Source organism: Ochotona princeps, chromosome 8 (assembly GCF_030435755.1).
Source record: "Ochotona princeps isolate mOchPri1 chromosome 8, mOchPri1.hap1, whole genome shotgun sequence".
In the NCBI taxonomy this organism is placed as follows: Eukaryota; Metazoa; Chordata; class Mammalia; order Lagomorpha; family Ochotonidae; genus Ochotona; species Ochotona princeps.
Window position 1 is genome coordinate 66,316,156 of NC_080839.1, and position 13,445 is coordinate 66,329,600.

General features: G+C 58.3%; 1 protein-coding gene across 1 annotated transcript in view; it reads right to left on the bottom strand.

Moving 5' to 3' along the window:
- The window catches only part of KLHL29 (kelch like family member 29), a 252,231-nt gene that overhangs the window by 5,680 nt on the left and 233,106 nt on the right, over nucleotides 1–13,445 (bottom strand). Inside the window, exons 6-11 of the mRNA XM_058668207.1 lie at nucleotides 11,765–11,903; nucleotides 5,942–6,144; nucleotides 4,540–4,799; nucleotides 2,139–2,337; nucleotides 1,826–2,008; nucleotides 1,542–1,722 (exon numbers count right to left, since the gene is read on the bottom strand). Coding sequence (XP_058524190.1) covers nucleotides 1,542–1,722; nucleotides 1,826–2,008; nucleotides 2,139–2,337; nucleotides 4,540–4,799; nucleotides 5,942–6,144; nucleotides 11,765–11,903 — 1,165 coding nt within the window. The remainder of the gene's footprint in view (nucleotides 1–1,541; nucleotides 1,723–1,825; nucleotides 2,009–2,138; nucleotides 2,338–4,539; nucleotides 4,800–5,941; nucleotides 6,145–11,764; nucleotides 11,904–13,445) is intronic.

Genomic DNA, 13,445 nt, shown 5'->3' on the forward strand with positions numbered 1-13,445 from the left:
GGGGGCGCAGGGCACCTTTTGTCCATGCTGCTCCCCAGGCATTGCAGCTCCTGAGAGGGAGGCCTCGCCCCCAGCTGGGCTGGCGCGTGCCAGCGCAGGGCCCCGGCAACTGCGGGCGGGCTACAGAGCATGGTCTCTGCCTCTCAGTTGGCGTGTGTGATCCTCGAGCAAATCCCCGTATTTATGGAGGATAAGTTCGCAAAATGAGTAATCAGCATCCTAGGAGATTAGCCATAACTGATGAAGGCAAGGCAGGGTGACGGCTCCAGCTCGCTTTCTGGCTTCCTTCCTCGAGCGATCCTTATTGGATCAGAGATGACTGGAAACCGAGTCTTCCCGAAGGCTTTGGGGCTCGCGTGGCCATGCTGCAGGTCACCCCTAAGGCCACCAGTGCCAGGGCCCACCCTGGTGGCACTCTATCACAGACACATGGGGACACCCAATGCTTCCATCCCAATATGACAATTCACGCTTGTTGCTGAGCCATCCTGGGCTCCACTGGGGGGAGTTAGGACCCACAGTGATGAATATTCAGAGCCAGTCGCACTCCAAGATCAGTGTTTCTGTAACATTTGTCAGATGTCCAATTAGCCACTGAGCAAAGTGAGGGCTGTGTGGCCTCAGTGGGAGATGTGCTTTCTGGTGGCAGCTGATGGTAGGGCTGGGACAGTGGCCCGGGCTGTGGGAAGGCCTTGGGAGGCAGGGTGCTGGCTGCTTATCCTCCCTGTGACCTCCTGGGCCATAGTGAGGGCAGGTCAGCCTCACCATCCTCCCTGCTCTGTTCCCTCAGCTGCTTTCCCTGCTTCTCCCAGGCTGCACCTGTCTGCCTCGGTGTCCCTGGCTCACAGGAATGGGCTTGCAGTATTTCTCCCAGAGACCGGCTCACCCTTTGCCAGGTCTTGGGAGGACACCAGCAGGGGGCAGGCGTGAGCACACATTATATACATGTAGTGCACACACGCACATGCCTACACAACATGTACATACACACACACACACACACACACACACACACAAAACCTTGAACCCAGTGGCTTCTATTTTTCCTCTGGAGCATTCTAGAACACCAGCCAAACTGTGCCTCCACATTGCTAAGTGTGTGGGCAGTGACTTCCTTACCGTGCCAACCAAAAAGAAGTTCCTGAGTGTGTAACCGGCAGTTGGCAGGACAAGGCTGCATGACTCCTGTATTGGTCTCTGGGTCCAGCGTGGTCGCTGAGTTCTAATACGTCCCTGGCCTGGGGCTCCCAGTGCAAGACATCCCCTAAGAGTGGAATCAGCCTGTCCAGCTCACCCTGTGCCTTTTGGTGATGACATCTCAGGCCTCTAGCTTGTCCCACACTGTGAGAGGATGTTGGGACAAGGGTTGTCGCCCTGCCTGCACCTGCCGCGCAGCCCGCCTTCCCCTCTCATTGTTGCATAGGAGCCCAAGATGGTAGCCTTGGGAATGGCTCCATCTCTGGTCCATCGCCACTGAGTGTGGTGCCAAGAAGCAGCAGTGATGTGATTTTTATCTTCCAGAGGTCAGGGTCGGCTCTCACCTCTCCACGTGGTCCACGTTGCCCGCCACGCCAAGGCCCCCGAGGGTGTAGATCTTGCCGTCAAAGACGAGGCTGTTGTGCCGGCAGCGGGGGACCGTCATCCTGGAGACGAGGTTCCAGTTGTCGAGCAGGGACATGTAGCACCAGACGTCAGCCAGCGTCACGCCCGACTCCATCCCACCTGTGCACAGGGAGCAGGTGTGGATGAGGGAGGGCCTATGGGCTGCCTCCTGGGGCCCGAAATGTGGGGAGAGATCCCCTCGGGAGGCTTAGAGGAGCCTCACCTGAGAGGTAGATGTTGTCCCCCGCACTCACGACGCTGAAGAACTCACGGTCATAGAAGGGCAACGAGGCCAAGGGGTACCACTTGTTGTTCTGTGGGTTCCAGCAGGTGACGGCCACCAGCGAGCGCTGGGTCATCCCCACCATCTGACGGCCCCCAACCAACACGATGACCTCGGCCACACCTGCAGGGACAAGGACACGACACGCCCCAACATGCTCAGCATTGACCCCTGGTTTCTCTCTGCAGGTGGATTGACCCCACAGCGCCTGCATTTGGTGGGGGCTCGGGGCTTGCAGCTTGGTCCTCATTACCTGCCGAGAGGCGGGGCCGGGTCCTCGGCGTCTGCATCTCCTGGCGGGCGTGGGGCAGCATGTGGTAGCGCTTGGCCTCGTTGACCAGGTCCCGACACGCTTCTGATGACTTGATGAGCTCCTCGTTGTCCACCACATTCAGCAGGTAGCTGGGGTGGATGAAGGGCAGGCGCACGGCGGCCAGCAGCTCTGCGGCATACTGCAGCACAGGGGACACAGAGGGTACTCTCAGGCTGGACACAAGGCAAGGCCAGGCTTGGGACATGCGCAGAGCGCCTATGCCGGCTGGTGTGTGGCTGACCGTGTGACTGCTCTGCTCAGCCCAGTGCCACGGGTCATGGGAGCCCTAAAGCGGGGAATGGGGAGGAGGAGAGGCCTGACCCCAGGCAGCTGGTCCTGGGGCACCATCGGGGAGACCCTCTGGCTTCTTGTTCCCACGCCCCACCCAGGTCCTGGGCCCTGCTGCATACCAGGCTGCCGGGGGAGCTGCCATGAGATGGGCCTAGGTCCTGACAGAGGTACAGATGTGGCAAGAACTTGGGAGTAGGTAGAAGGAGCCCCGCCCCAAGTCCCACCTGCAGGATCCACAACACCAGCAGCCCCCATGCCACTCCCACCGCACTGAGGTTTTTCATGGAGTTGGTGACCTTGCTGCTGGGCCTGTCCTCTTTTGTTTTGCCCAGCGAGGACACAGTGACCACCGGGTACCATGCCTTGAACTTGCTATTTGCTATGCAAAGACCAGTGAACCCAGCCTCTGACTTCAAGGCATCAGAGTGTGTCCTTGATACAAAAACACCACGGGTGGGGCCAACACTGTGGCACTGCATTAAAGCTGTCCCCTTTGATGCCAGCATCCCATATGGGTACCTGCTCCAATGCGGGCTGCTCCACTTTCTCTCTAGCTCCTTGCTAATGACCTGGGTAGGCAGGGGAAGATGGCCCAAGATCTGGGGTCCCCGCCACTCACGTGAGATACCTGGAAGGAATTTTAGGCTCCTGGCTTCTGCTCGGCCCAGTCGAGGACACTGGGGCCATCTGAAGATCTCTCTGTCTCCCCTCTCTTTGTAATTCTTTCAGCTCTTTCAGACGCATAAATAAACAATAATTTAAAGATTCATTTATTTTTCTTAGAAAGTCAGATTTATAGAAAGAAGAGACAGAGAGAAAGATTTTCCATCTGCTGTTTCGCTCCCCAAGTGGCTGCAACAGCCAGAGCCAAGCCAGTCTGGAGCCAGGAGCTTCTTCCGGTTCTCCCATGTGGGTGCAGGGTCCCAAGGCTTTGGACCAGGCCACAAGCAGGAAGCTGGAAGGGAAGTGGAACAACTGGGATACGAATTAGTGCCCATGTGGGATCCCAGTGCATGCAAGGTGAGGACTTCAACCACTAGGCTATTGTACCTGGCCCAAAATAACAAGTTTTAAAAAGTACTGGGGCAGGAAGAGGAGTCTGGGCCGGGCTGGTGGTGGGGGCTGCAGTGTGAGGTGGCACAGGGCCTGCAACTGTTGCCAGGACAATCCTCGGAGCTTAGACAGGCACAGTGCGGTGGAAGTGCTGCAAGGCAGGGCAGACTTCTACTGGGTGTCACAGGTTTGTGCTGTGTTTTGAGGGGTAATGAGCAGGTGGGGAGCAGTGAGCCTGGAAAAGCTGGCAGGGCCAGGGCCTAGCTGCCCTCAGGCTGAGCTGCCAGGGACTGTGTGTTTTCCCCGCAGAGCTGCAGAATGAACTAATGAGGGGTTTTACATAGACCCAGCTTGGTCCCCTGGGTGCTGAGGAGTCGGGAAGAAGCCACGCTCTGTCCTGGTGGCCCTGGTGATGGGTAGGACCAAGACGAGCACCCCGGGGAGATTGCAGGCTCCATGAACAGGAGAGGCTTGGGGGGCCAGGGCGGAGATCCTCTCTCTGCAGGCAGTGGCAGAGAGAGCTCTGGGTTTGACCCGTGGACTCGGGAAGTTGTAGCGACAGTGGTGGCCACACTTACTCCCAGTCCATGCTGACTTCCCTGCTTCAAGAGAAACCTTGCCTCGTTCCCACCCGGTCAGCCCTAGGAGACCCTGCTGCTGGGCTCTGTGCTGTGCCATAGTAGAGTGTCTCCCTCCCCGTCCTCAGGTGGCTATCGGAGCACTCCTTTCTCTTTGTCCCTCCTTGGCTCCCAGTGCTCCTCCTGCTGGGCCTGGCTTGGACACCGGCTTCTTGAGCCTCTTGCTCAGCCTGATTCACGGTGGGGGTGGAATGCTGGCCCCTGACCATCCTGAGCCCTCACTGCCCCTCTCTGCCACTGATTGGCACTCCGCTGGCTCTCTGTCGCCCCCTGCTGGCCCTCACTGCAGCTCCCACTGCCTCTGCCTGGTGCCCCTAAAGGCAGTGAGCTGAAGTTGGGGGACACAGGGCAGTCAGTACCTGTGCACGCGAGGCAGGGTCCTTCTTGATCCACTTGATGACCGTCTCATACACCAGCTCTTCGGCCTTGGTGTTGAGGCTGTCGTTGGAGACGTAAGCGATGAAGTCGTCCTTGGAGATGCTCAGGATCTCCTCCTGGGCTGCTACCTCAGGGAAGATCTGCAGTGCGAAGGCCTTGGCCATGTGGTAGAGCTCACTGCACTGCATGGCCTCGGCCATGGCCAGCACGCCCAGGCAGTTGCTGGCGGTCAGCTGCTTCTCTGGTGTGGGGGGATGAACACAGCACTACTGACCGAACGGTCTCAGAAAGGGGTCACCTCCTGTCCCCTTGTCCCCTCCAACACCTTCACTCTGGAGTTTTCTCAGAGTTGGGTCCTTAGGTCACACACCCACTCTCTGTGTCCCCAAGGCTTGGGCCCATTTGCTGGGGGATTCCCTCTGCCCTAGCACATGCTGGCCATTGGGGGTCCTCGTTCTGCCCCTACAGCTCCTGCTGGAAGACCCATGACCATAAGGGACAGAGCGAGTAAGGGAGGAGGCCAGGGTTTTATGCCTGGACCTGGACGGGGACCACCTAGAAGGCACATCGTCACTGAATATGATGACAGGCACATCTGAGGTCACTGACTTCTTTTAGGAGTTAAGTCAGCCGTACCAACACTCACAACCCCAACCAACCATCTCACCTTGTGAGTCTGGCCCTCTAAAGCCCAGGGTCAGTTTGGCTTGGCAAGAGGCTCCTCCACCTCAGATGTGCCTGTCCCCAGGAGGCCCAACAGTTTGGGAGCCTCTCTCTGTTGCAGGGACCCCTAGCTGCTGCTAGATGGCTCCACGGCCATCAGTTGTCCTTACCCCATGCACCCCATTGCAGATTCAGCACAAGCTCCCCAGGCAAGCTCCACCTACCCCAGGCCACGGGTCCTTGGTGACTCTCACCCTGTTCCTGCCTCTACTGTCACCCAGGATAGGTTGCACTAAATTGCCAAGTTAGCATGCTCTCTGAGTTGGGGAGCCCCAACACACAAATTCCCATTCTACACAGAGGGCCTGGCGGGTCCCGGGACAGCTGAGGCATCCAGACACGGCCAGGCACTGATGCATCCCACGGGTCCTACATTTAGGGGGACACGAGTTTGTGGCTGTGTTGTTATGGGCTTGGCAGCCAGGGCAGCGAGGCCAGCACAGGTGCTGTCATTGTGGCCTGTGTGGGTTCTTGCCAGGCCTGCATGGGGCACAGCACACCCCTCCCACCTCTGCCTATGGTGGTGTCAATTCTCACCTGCCAACAGTGGGCAGAATCCAGCCCAAGTCTCTGCATGCATGCACACACAGTCCTCCCCCTCCAGCCTTGCTGTTAATGTGATCCAATAGGATCACATTAACCTCGAGTGGACAGACTCACCGAGAAAGGACACGCAGACTTTGCAGAAGGTGTGAAATTGGAACTTGCTGGCGGCTTCCAGCAGCGTCTTGGCGTTGGCAGAGTCGATGACCAGGGAGCCGGTGTAGACGAACTCTAACAGCAGCTCCAGCACATTGGCCTGCAGGTCGGACAGGACGAGCTCCAGCTTCTCCCGGCCGCCCTGGCTGCCATCTTGCACGGACCTAGGCACAGAGAGCAGGTGTCCTCACCTGCCCTGGGCGCGGCCACTTTGTGCCGCCTCCTCACAGGGCTAGCCTTCCCTGCACACCTCGGCTGTGCCCTTGGGCATTAGGACTCAAAGGACACAGCGGGGACACACCTGAACCTAACCACCTGATGCTGCATCTGAAAGAGAAGAGTCTGACCAGATGCCCCCCCAAAACAACAGAAAACCCGGCTTAGCCCTACTCGCCATGTCCATGCAGAAAAAGATGCAAATCAAAAAGCATGAGCTGTGGATGGGGACACGACCAGGACTGGCCTCAAAGGGAAACAATACGGTGTCATCCGCTGCCACCGGCGCCCAGCCCTGCAGCGCCCCGCCCTGCAGCGCCCCATGGGGCCTCCCTGCCCCCCACGGTGGGGTGTCCAGCGAGGCGGCGGCTGGGCTTCCCAGCCATCCGGAGGCTGCCCCTGTCATCCCAAGCCGCCCGGATCCCCTCTCCAAGCCCGCTGCTCTCCCCAGTCATATTGTTTCCTTTTGGGCATGAAAAGGAATCCCTTCATGACAGTACTTTGGAAACCGAGGACGAGACGTGATAGACGGACAGAATGGTTAGAGCCGGGAGAGGGGAGGGGCAACAACCAGGGACTTCCGCCACAGACAGCCAGCAGCCATGACCGGGGCCTGGCCCGGGGCCTCCTGCCACATGGAACACGGGGTCAGAGGTCTCAGTGTGGCCTGCGTGTAGAGTGTGCTTCGGGTTTGTGAACCAGGGGTGGGGGGATGGGGAGCAGGGGAGGGACACAAATATATCAAAATGTTTGTATCTGGTGTCTACGGAAAATACAAAACCATTGCATAGGCTCCTAAGGCCTGGCAGCCACACCCTACGGCGGGACCTGGAAGGAAATAGATCAGATGAAGCCAAAAAAAAAAATCACGGCAACACAGACGGGCGGCCAGGAGGAAAAACACCCCGAGCATTGTTAGCAGGCAGGAGGCAGGGCTGTTGGGGGATGCGGCTCAGCTGCTCCGGTCAGGCCAGCTGCTTCCTGCACTGAGCCTAATCCTGCCCGGCGCTGGGCTTGGCCACATGGTGGGGAAGTGACCCCTGCAGTCCACCTGTTCCTGAGGAGGCCAGGGGCTTACGGCTCTCATAGCTGGTCCCTGGCGTGCACCTGTCGCTGGGAGGAGGGCTGAAGGTGTGCAGCAAGCGGGCGGGATGGCCCTGGAGCCGGAAGCTGTGCCCGGGCAATGGGAGTGGGCAACACAGAAGGAAGGGAGCCCGGGAGCCTGGGGACCCTGGCTCTGCTGTTGAACTGCTCCGGCTGTCTCTCAGGCTCGCGGCCTCCTCTTGGGCAGAAAGAAGAGGACTGAAGAAGGTGAGACCTCAAGGCCCTGAAGATGGTAGAGGTTGTGACATGCCCTTCCCAGAAGACTTCTAAAGGCAATCCCTGAGGCTGTGAGAACAACACTGGATGCAGGACAGGCCCCAGCAGGAGACGGTGTGCAGAGGCTGAGCCGGCGTCCAGGGGCTCGCCCCTGACTCCGGGGGCCTTGGGCTGGCTTGTAGAGCTGAGAGGGCAGGCATTGATGAATGGAGGGTCTGGGCAAGCACCCCATGTGCTCAGCAGCCCCTGACGTGACTGTACACAGTGTCATCTGCTGTTGGACTGGATTTGCATGCGTGGCTGGCTTTATCAAGCACAGCAATAGTGCATTACACGAGCACTCAGCATCCTGAGTGCCCCGAGCCTTGGGGGCCATCTGGACTGCCTTGTGCTCCAGGGTCTGCTGCTTCTGTCTGCAAGGCCACAGCTAGCCTTTCCGCCCCATGCCCTTCACGGTCTGGGGGCTGGGCTGATGGGGCCTAGGACCGGTTGGTTACTTTCTCCCCTGGCCCTGATGGCCGCTGCCTATGCTTCTCGGCCCATAAGTGCTCAGATCCAGAGGGATGTCCTAAAGTGAGGAGATGGGGGTGGTACATCCACAGGCATACACATGCAAACACACGCATAAACACACACATCTGTCCCTAAGAACAGTAGGATTCCCTAGTGAGGGGGTGTAGGCAGAGGAGCAGCCCAAAACCTCCCAGTGCTGTGCCACCACCTGGCTGCACAGAGGGAGGGCAGAGGGGACAAGGAAGTGCCTACAGGGCACAAGATTGCAGAGGCCAGGAAGGGACACAAGTGCCACAGTGCCTGGAAGGTGCTGTCAGTGCGGGGTGGTGGCTTCTGTTCTGCTCCATCGGCCCCTGCAGGGCCACCTCTAGGCTGTAAGGGCTGGTAGAAGTGGCCAGAAGCTAAAGCACGGCCAGTGGAAGAGAGCTTGGCCGGCTGAGGGAAGAGGCAGGAGGCTGACAGTGAGGTGGGGCGTGGGCCCTTCGCACACACGGAGTCAATTCCAGATGGCCTTTCCGGGTGACCCAGAGACCGAGGGTGGCTGGGGACTCCCTGCTGCAGTCATTGATGTCATGTACCACAAGACTTGTTAGTGGTTTGTCTCTGAGCAGAGACCCTGGGAGAAGCCTCCTCTCCATGGGTGACTACTGCTCCTGTTCTGGGCTGGCTATTGGGCCTGAATGCCCTTGCCAGTGTGGGTTGGGTCGGGGGGGCTGCTGGCCCCTCAGGGTTGTGATGCAACTGTGGAGATAATGCAGGGCAGGAGCAGGAGGGATGTGCTTGTCTGGGAATCTGACCCTTGGGGTCGAAGGTGTGCAGTGAGGGGGTGAGGGGTAGGCCAGGAGGCTGACTCCCAGCTGTCCCAATCCCTGACTGCAGCCAAGGACTTGTGGGATAAGAAGCCCAGGTCCCTTAGCCACTCCTCCCAGCCTCAGGGACTGGGGATAGGGTGTGAAGGTACCAGAGAAGGACAGGTGCATTCTCAGCACAGGCCCTGTCCTGAGTTTCCAGCAGCTTCTTTTCCCAGCTTGCTTGGCTTCCAGTCTCCACACCAGGGGCTTGGGGGTGCGAGCCAGCAGCCCAGTTTCCTGTCTGGGAAGGGATAGCAACTTCCTGAGGAAGGGGCTGTGGCCAATTTATAGGCGTTTCTAGCAGACTCACGTGCACACACAGTGCAGACATGTAAAATACAAACACACACGAGTACACATGTATCACACAAGCACAGCGTGCCCTTGCACCCTGTTCCCTGGGGTTCTTCTTCCCTTCCTCATAGCTTTTGCACGCAAAGTCAAACTACATTTTTGTTCTCTGGGTGGGGCCACAAGCTTTGGAGTCAGACCTTAATTCAAAGCTCCGCTCTGTGGTTACTGACATGTCTGCTCATGGGATTATGCATTGCACCTGCTCCTGAGGGTGACATTTCTACAAGACTTCTTGTGGGCAGGACCGGGCCCTGGTCAGAGGAAGAGGACAAGGTAAGGCCTAGAGGCTGAAGCTGCTGTGGCCTCACGGAGCGTGTGGCTGCCTTTGAGGGGAGATGCTTAGGCAAGGTGGGCCCCGGCGCTGGTGGGCATGGTCTGTGTCTTTAGGGAACAGATTTGCCCATCATGCCCCCAGGCTTAAAGCCAAGGCCTCCTTCTCCAGCCTTGCTCCTCCATTCCCAGTCCCGCTGCTGGCAACACCAAGAGCTGGAGGGCGCCAGAACCCAGACTGTCTCCCAGCTCACAGGTACTCCTTCAGGTCGAGGGGGGCCTTGCCTACCGAGCTGGAGCCATCTCCATCAGGAAAGTCTCCCAGTCTTGGGTTCTGAGCTCACCTGCTCTGCTTGTAACTGCATTGCCTACCATGGGGAGCTGGGCCAGTGCTTGGGGTGGGGGCTCCAGTTTGCCGCTGGGTGAGCAACTTGACTTTCCACTGTGTTCTGTGGCTCCAGGACAAATGGCCACATGGGGGCTAGGATTAGCCAGCCCTGTTCTTGCCAGGCCGGCACTCTAGGCTGGAGCCATGGGCATTTCACTCCCTACCGGCTACAGGTGGGAAGGAGGCTGATCTTCAGCTCCAGGCCTAGGGTTGGCCATGCCTCCTCCTGTGCCTGTTGGCCAGCAGCCAGCTGCATTGTGGGTGCTGTTTCCCCTGCCATCCTGCCTGTGGCTGGCCATTACTCTGGATAGGGGTCAGAGCCAGAAGCGGACCTGGACATCATTTGAACCCACTTCCTGGTTTATAGCTGAGGCCATCTAAGGCACAACAGGGAGGGCATGAACAGCCTGAGACCACTGGGCAAGTGGGAGAGTCAGGGGTAGGACTTAGATCTCCAAGTTCCAACAGGTGCACGTGCCCCTCCAGTGGTTGCCTATGCGTCCTACTTCCTCCCACCCACAGAGCATCCTCTCTCTGCTGCACCTGCCAACTTTTGCCTCACTTCTGGGCCAGGGGTGTCTGTGGGAGCTCACTCCCATCAGTGGGGGACCCTGTTTCTCACCATCTCTGAGGCCTGTCCAGGCAGCTAGCAGAATGCTTGTTCTTGTGGCATGCAAGAATCTGGCTGTGTGTGTTGGGGGGTTCTCCTAGGCCATCAAAGGGCCTCTGGGGCTCAAGCCCATCCTCTCTGTCCTCTCTGCACTCTCCAGCCCACCTGGAGCAAAACCCCAGGCCCCAGGGCACTCCTCTATGGCCCAACAGCCAGCTGCTTTGGTCACCACTGGCTCCGGGACTGGCCAAGAGTGGCAGCACAGCGAAGCCATGGGCCCTGCCCCTTGGCTCTCCACCTAAGCCTGGTGGCTGGACACATGGAGCGGCAGCAAGCCTGTCCCCTCCTGTGTGGCTGAGGGCCAGAGTGTCTAGGTGGCCTCCCACGCCGGGCAGCCCCGCTCTATGCCAAAGGACACAACGGATCGGGAAGGAGGTAGCAGCCAGAGTGCCGTCCTGCAACAAAACACAGTTGGGCGAGGGGTTAGTCGGCACGTCCACACACGGCCCCGGGCAGCCGGCGCAGCTCCTGTCCTCCCACTCTGAGCTCGGGCCCCGGCTCGGCGTCCGCCCCGGAGAGGCTGCAAGGCAAAGTGAGCAGCGGATTAATCTGCCGATGGCTGGAGAGACGCGGGCAGTCCTGGGGCCGCCCCTCGGCTGCTCGCCCTCACTGTGGGGCTCGGAGGAGGAGGCCCTGAATTCTTTGCAGGGGTGTGAAGCAGGTGGATTCATGGAAAAGAAGATGCCTGTGTGCCACGGGACTCCTCCAGCAAGGGTAGGGGAAACGGCTTGGCCGAGGGTGGAAGGGGGGGCCGGGCTGCGGGGCCTGCGTGTTTAGGACACACCTGGGCCACGCGGACAGTGCCTGAGTTGGAGCAGGGGAGAGGGGCGCCTGCTTGGTGGAACTGGCCTGGCTGGGGAGGTTTCCTGGCACTGAGTTGGCAGTGGTGGTGATGCTGGGGGTTGGGGAGGGAACCTGTTCTGGCCTAGTCGGGGAAGAGGTTGTGTGCAATGGCCCCTTAAACCCGAGTCTGCAGTGCTTCCAATCTCAGGGAGGGCCTTGGGGTGAGGGGTTTCTGGGGCGGGGCTCGGGCAGTGGCTGTGTGTGAAGGGGCTGGGGGCAGGGGCGCAGGAGGAGAGATGGCTACTGGCTCTGTGACAGGGAGTCACGCTTCGGGAACCTGCAAGAGAGGGGAGGAGAAAAGCCACACAAAAGCATCCTACAAAGGAACAGACCCGACCACAGCTGGAAGGAAGGCAAACCTTTGAATCAGGTCCTTGAAATACAAGCTGCAGGAAGCTAGAACATTTTGGTGGACTTCAAACTCTCTGCCTTCAACAACAATTTTCAGGTCTGTAAATGCTTTCGCTCTGCGCTGCTGGTTCAATTCCTTCAACATTTCTGCAGAACAGGGAAGACAGACAGGGCCAGGTTCCCATTAAAAGTTTTCGTTTCTTTTTTAAATTAAAAAAATAATAATTTTTTTTTCAAGAAATAGAGAAATAGGAAATACATGATATTGTTTGCTTGGCAAGACTGGCTCAACACCGACAAGAGGAAGTTACAAACATGTGGGACCCAGCAGCCACGGGCAGGGGTTACACAGCCAAAGGAATCACGACTTTCAAAAGAAAAATAAAATAAAATAAAACAAAACACAAACGAAACAAAACCAAAAACCAGAAACAAAAAAACAACCCGGGGGGGGGGGTGGGAGCCAAATCTAACAACAATAAAAAAATCAACCTCAGAAATGGAAAGGTTGGGGGGAAAAGAGCCCCATTCCCACAATTGGAAACACGGAGGATGGGTTATCACACACAACTAAAGCTGCTCTGGATGTGGGAAACAAGTTCTGCAAATGCCAACAGGGCGGTGTCCTGGGTACCAGGTCAAGCATGGCATGCGCTGGGCATGGGCCAAAATCCCCACACACCTGCAAAAGCAGTGTCCTTGCTGTTAGACACTCAGCCACGGTGACGGACAAGCTGCTCCCTGCAGGTGTGGGTAGGGAGAGACCCCAGGCAAGGAGGGGGCCGAGGGGGCTGAAAGGGTGCCCTTTTGGTGGGAGGGGTACTTCTGGGGGAGCAAGCCAGTAAGGGACAGGACTCTGCACCTCCTCATATCCCCAGGCCCCCTGCCCTGGCCTGGGGTCAGCCTGGGAAAGGCTGGTTTGCAGCCCCTGCAGGCTCCAGCAAGTGGCTTTGGGACATTGCCACTTTGATGTCCACCTACCTGAGGCTAGTGTCTTGGAGCAGGGGCCTGGTGCCCTGGACCTGTGGGTGTCAGAACCTTCTCCCAGACCCACCCCTTGGCTTGGAAGGGAGAAGGAAGGTGAGCCTGCTAGTGACCTTGGACCTTGTCCATTTGTGGATGCTCTTTTTCGCAACAGTTAGGGTCATCCAGGACTCCCCCAAGTCTTGCCTTACCTGCCTGCCCCCAGGACCTACTGGACAAAGCCTGCCCTTAGCACCTGGTAACTTGGGCCAGCGGGACCCGGATTGTTGTCAACTGGGCTGTTTCCTGCAGAACTTACCCCTATTCCCACCTCCTCCCTACAGTGGTGCCTCCAGGTCTAGGCTGGTCCCCAGTCTGTTCCTGAATCACACTCCAGCAAGCCCTACTCCTGCCTGACCAATTGCCTCTGTCCACAGGGGCCAATATCGGCCAATCTGCCAAATCTCCCTCCTCAGCCTGGCCCTGCCTCTGACCCTTGGATATTGTGGGTGAGTCCTGAATCTCGCTTCCTGTTTCTTTTCTGAGTGTGGTGAAAATCAGGTGAGCAGGACAAGACTGAGGCTGGAAGATGGCTTAGTGGGCCTTGGCCTTGGCTCTGCTGAAGACCAAGGTTGGAGGCCAGCTGGGCATAGCAGTCAGGATGAAGGGCAGATGCACTACACTGGCTGGGGGCAGCAGGGATGCCAAGGGGTCAGCAAGCTGGGT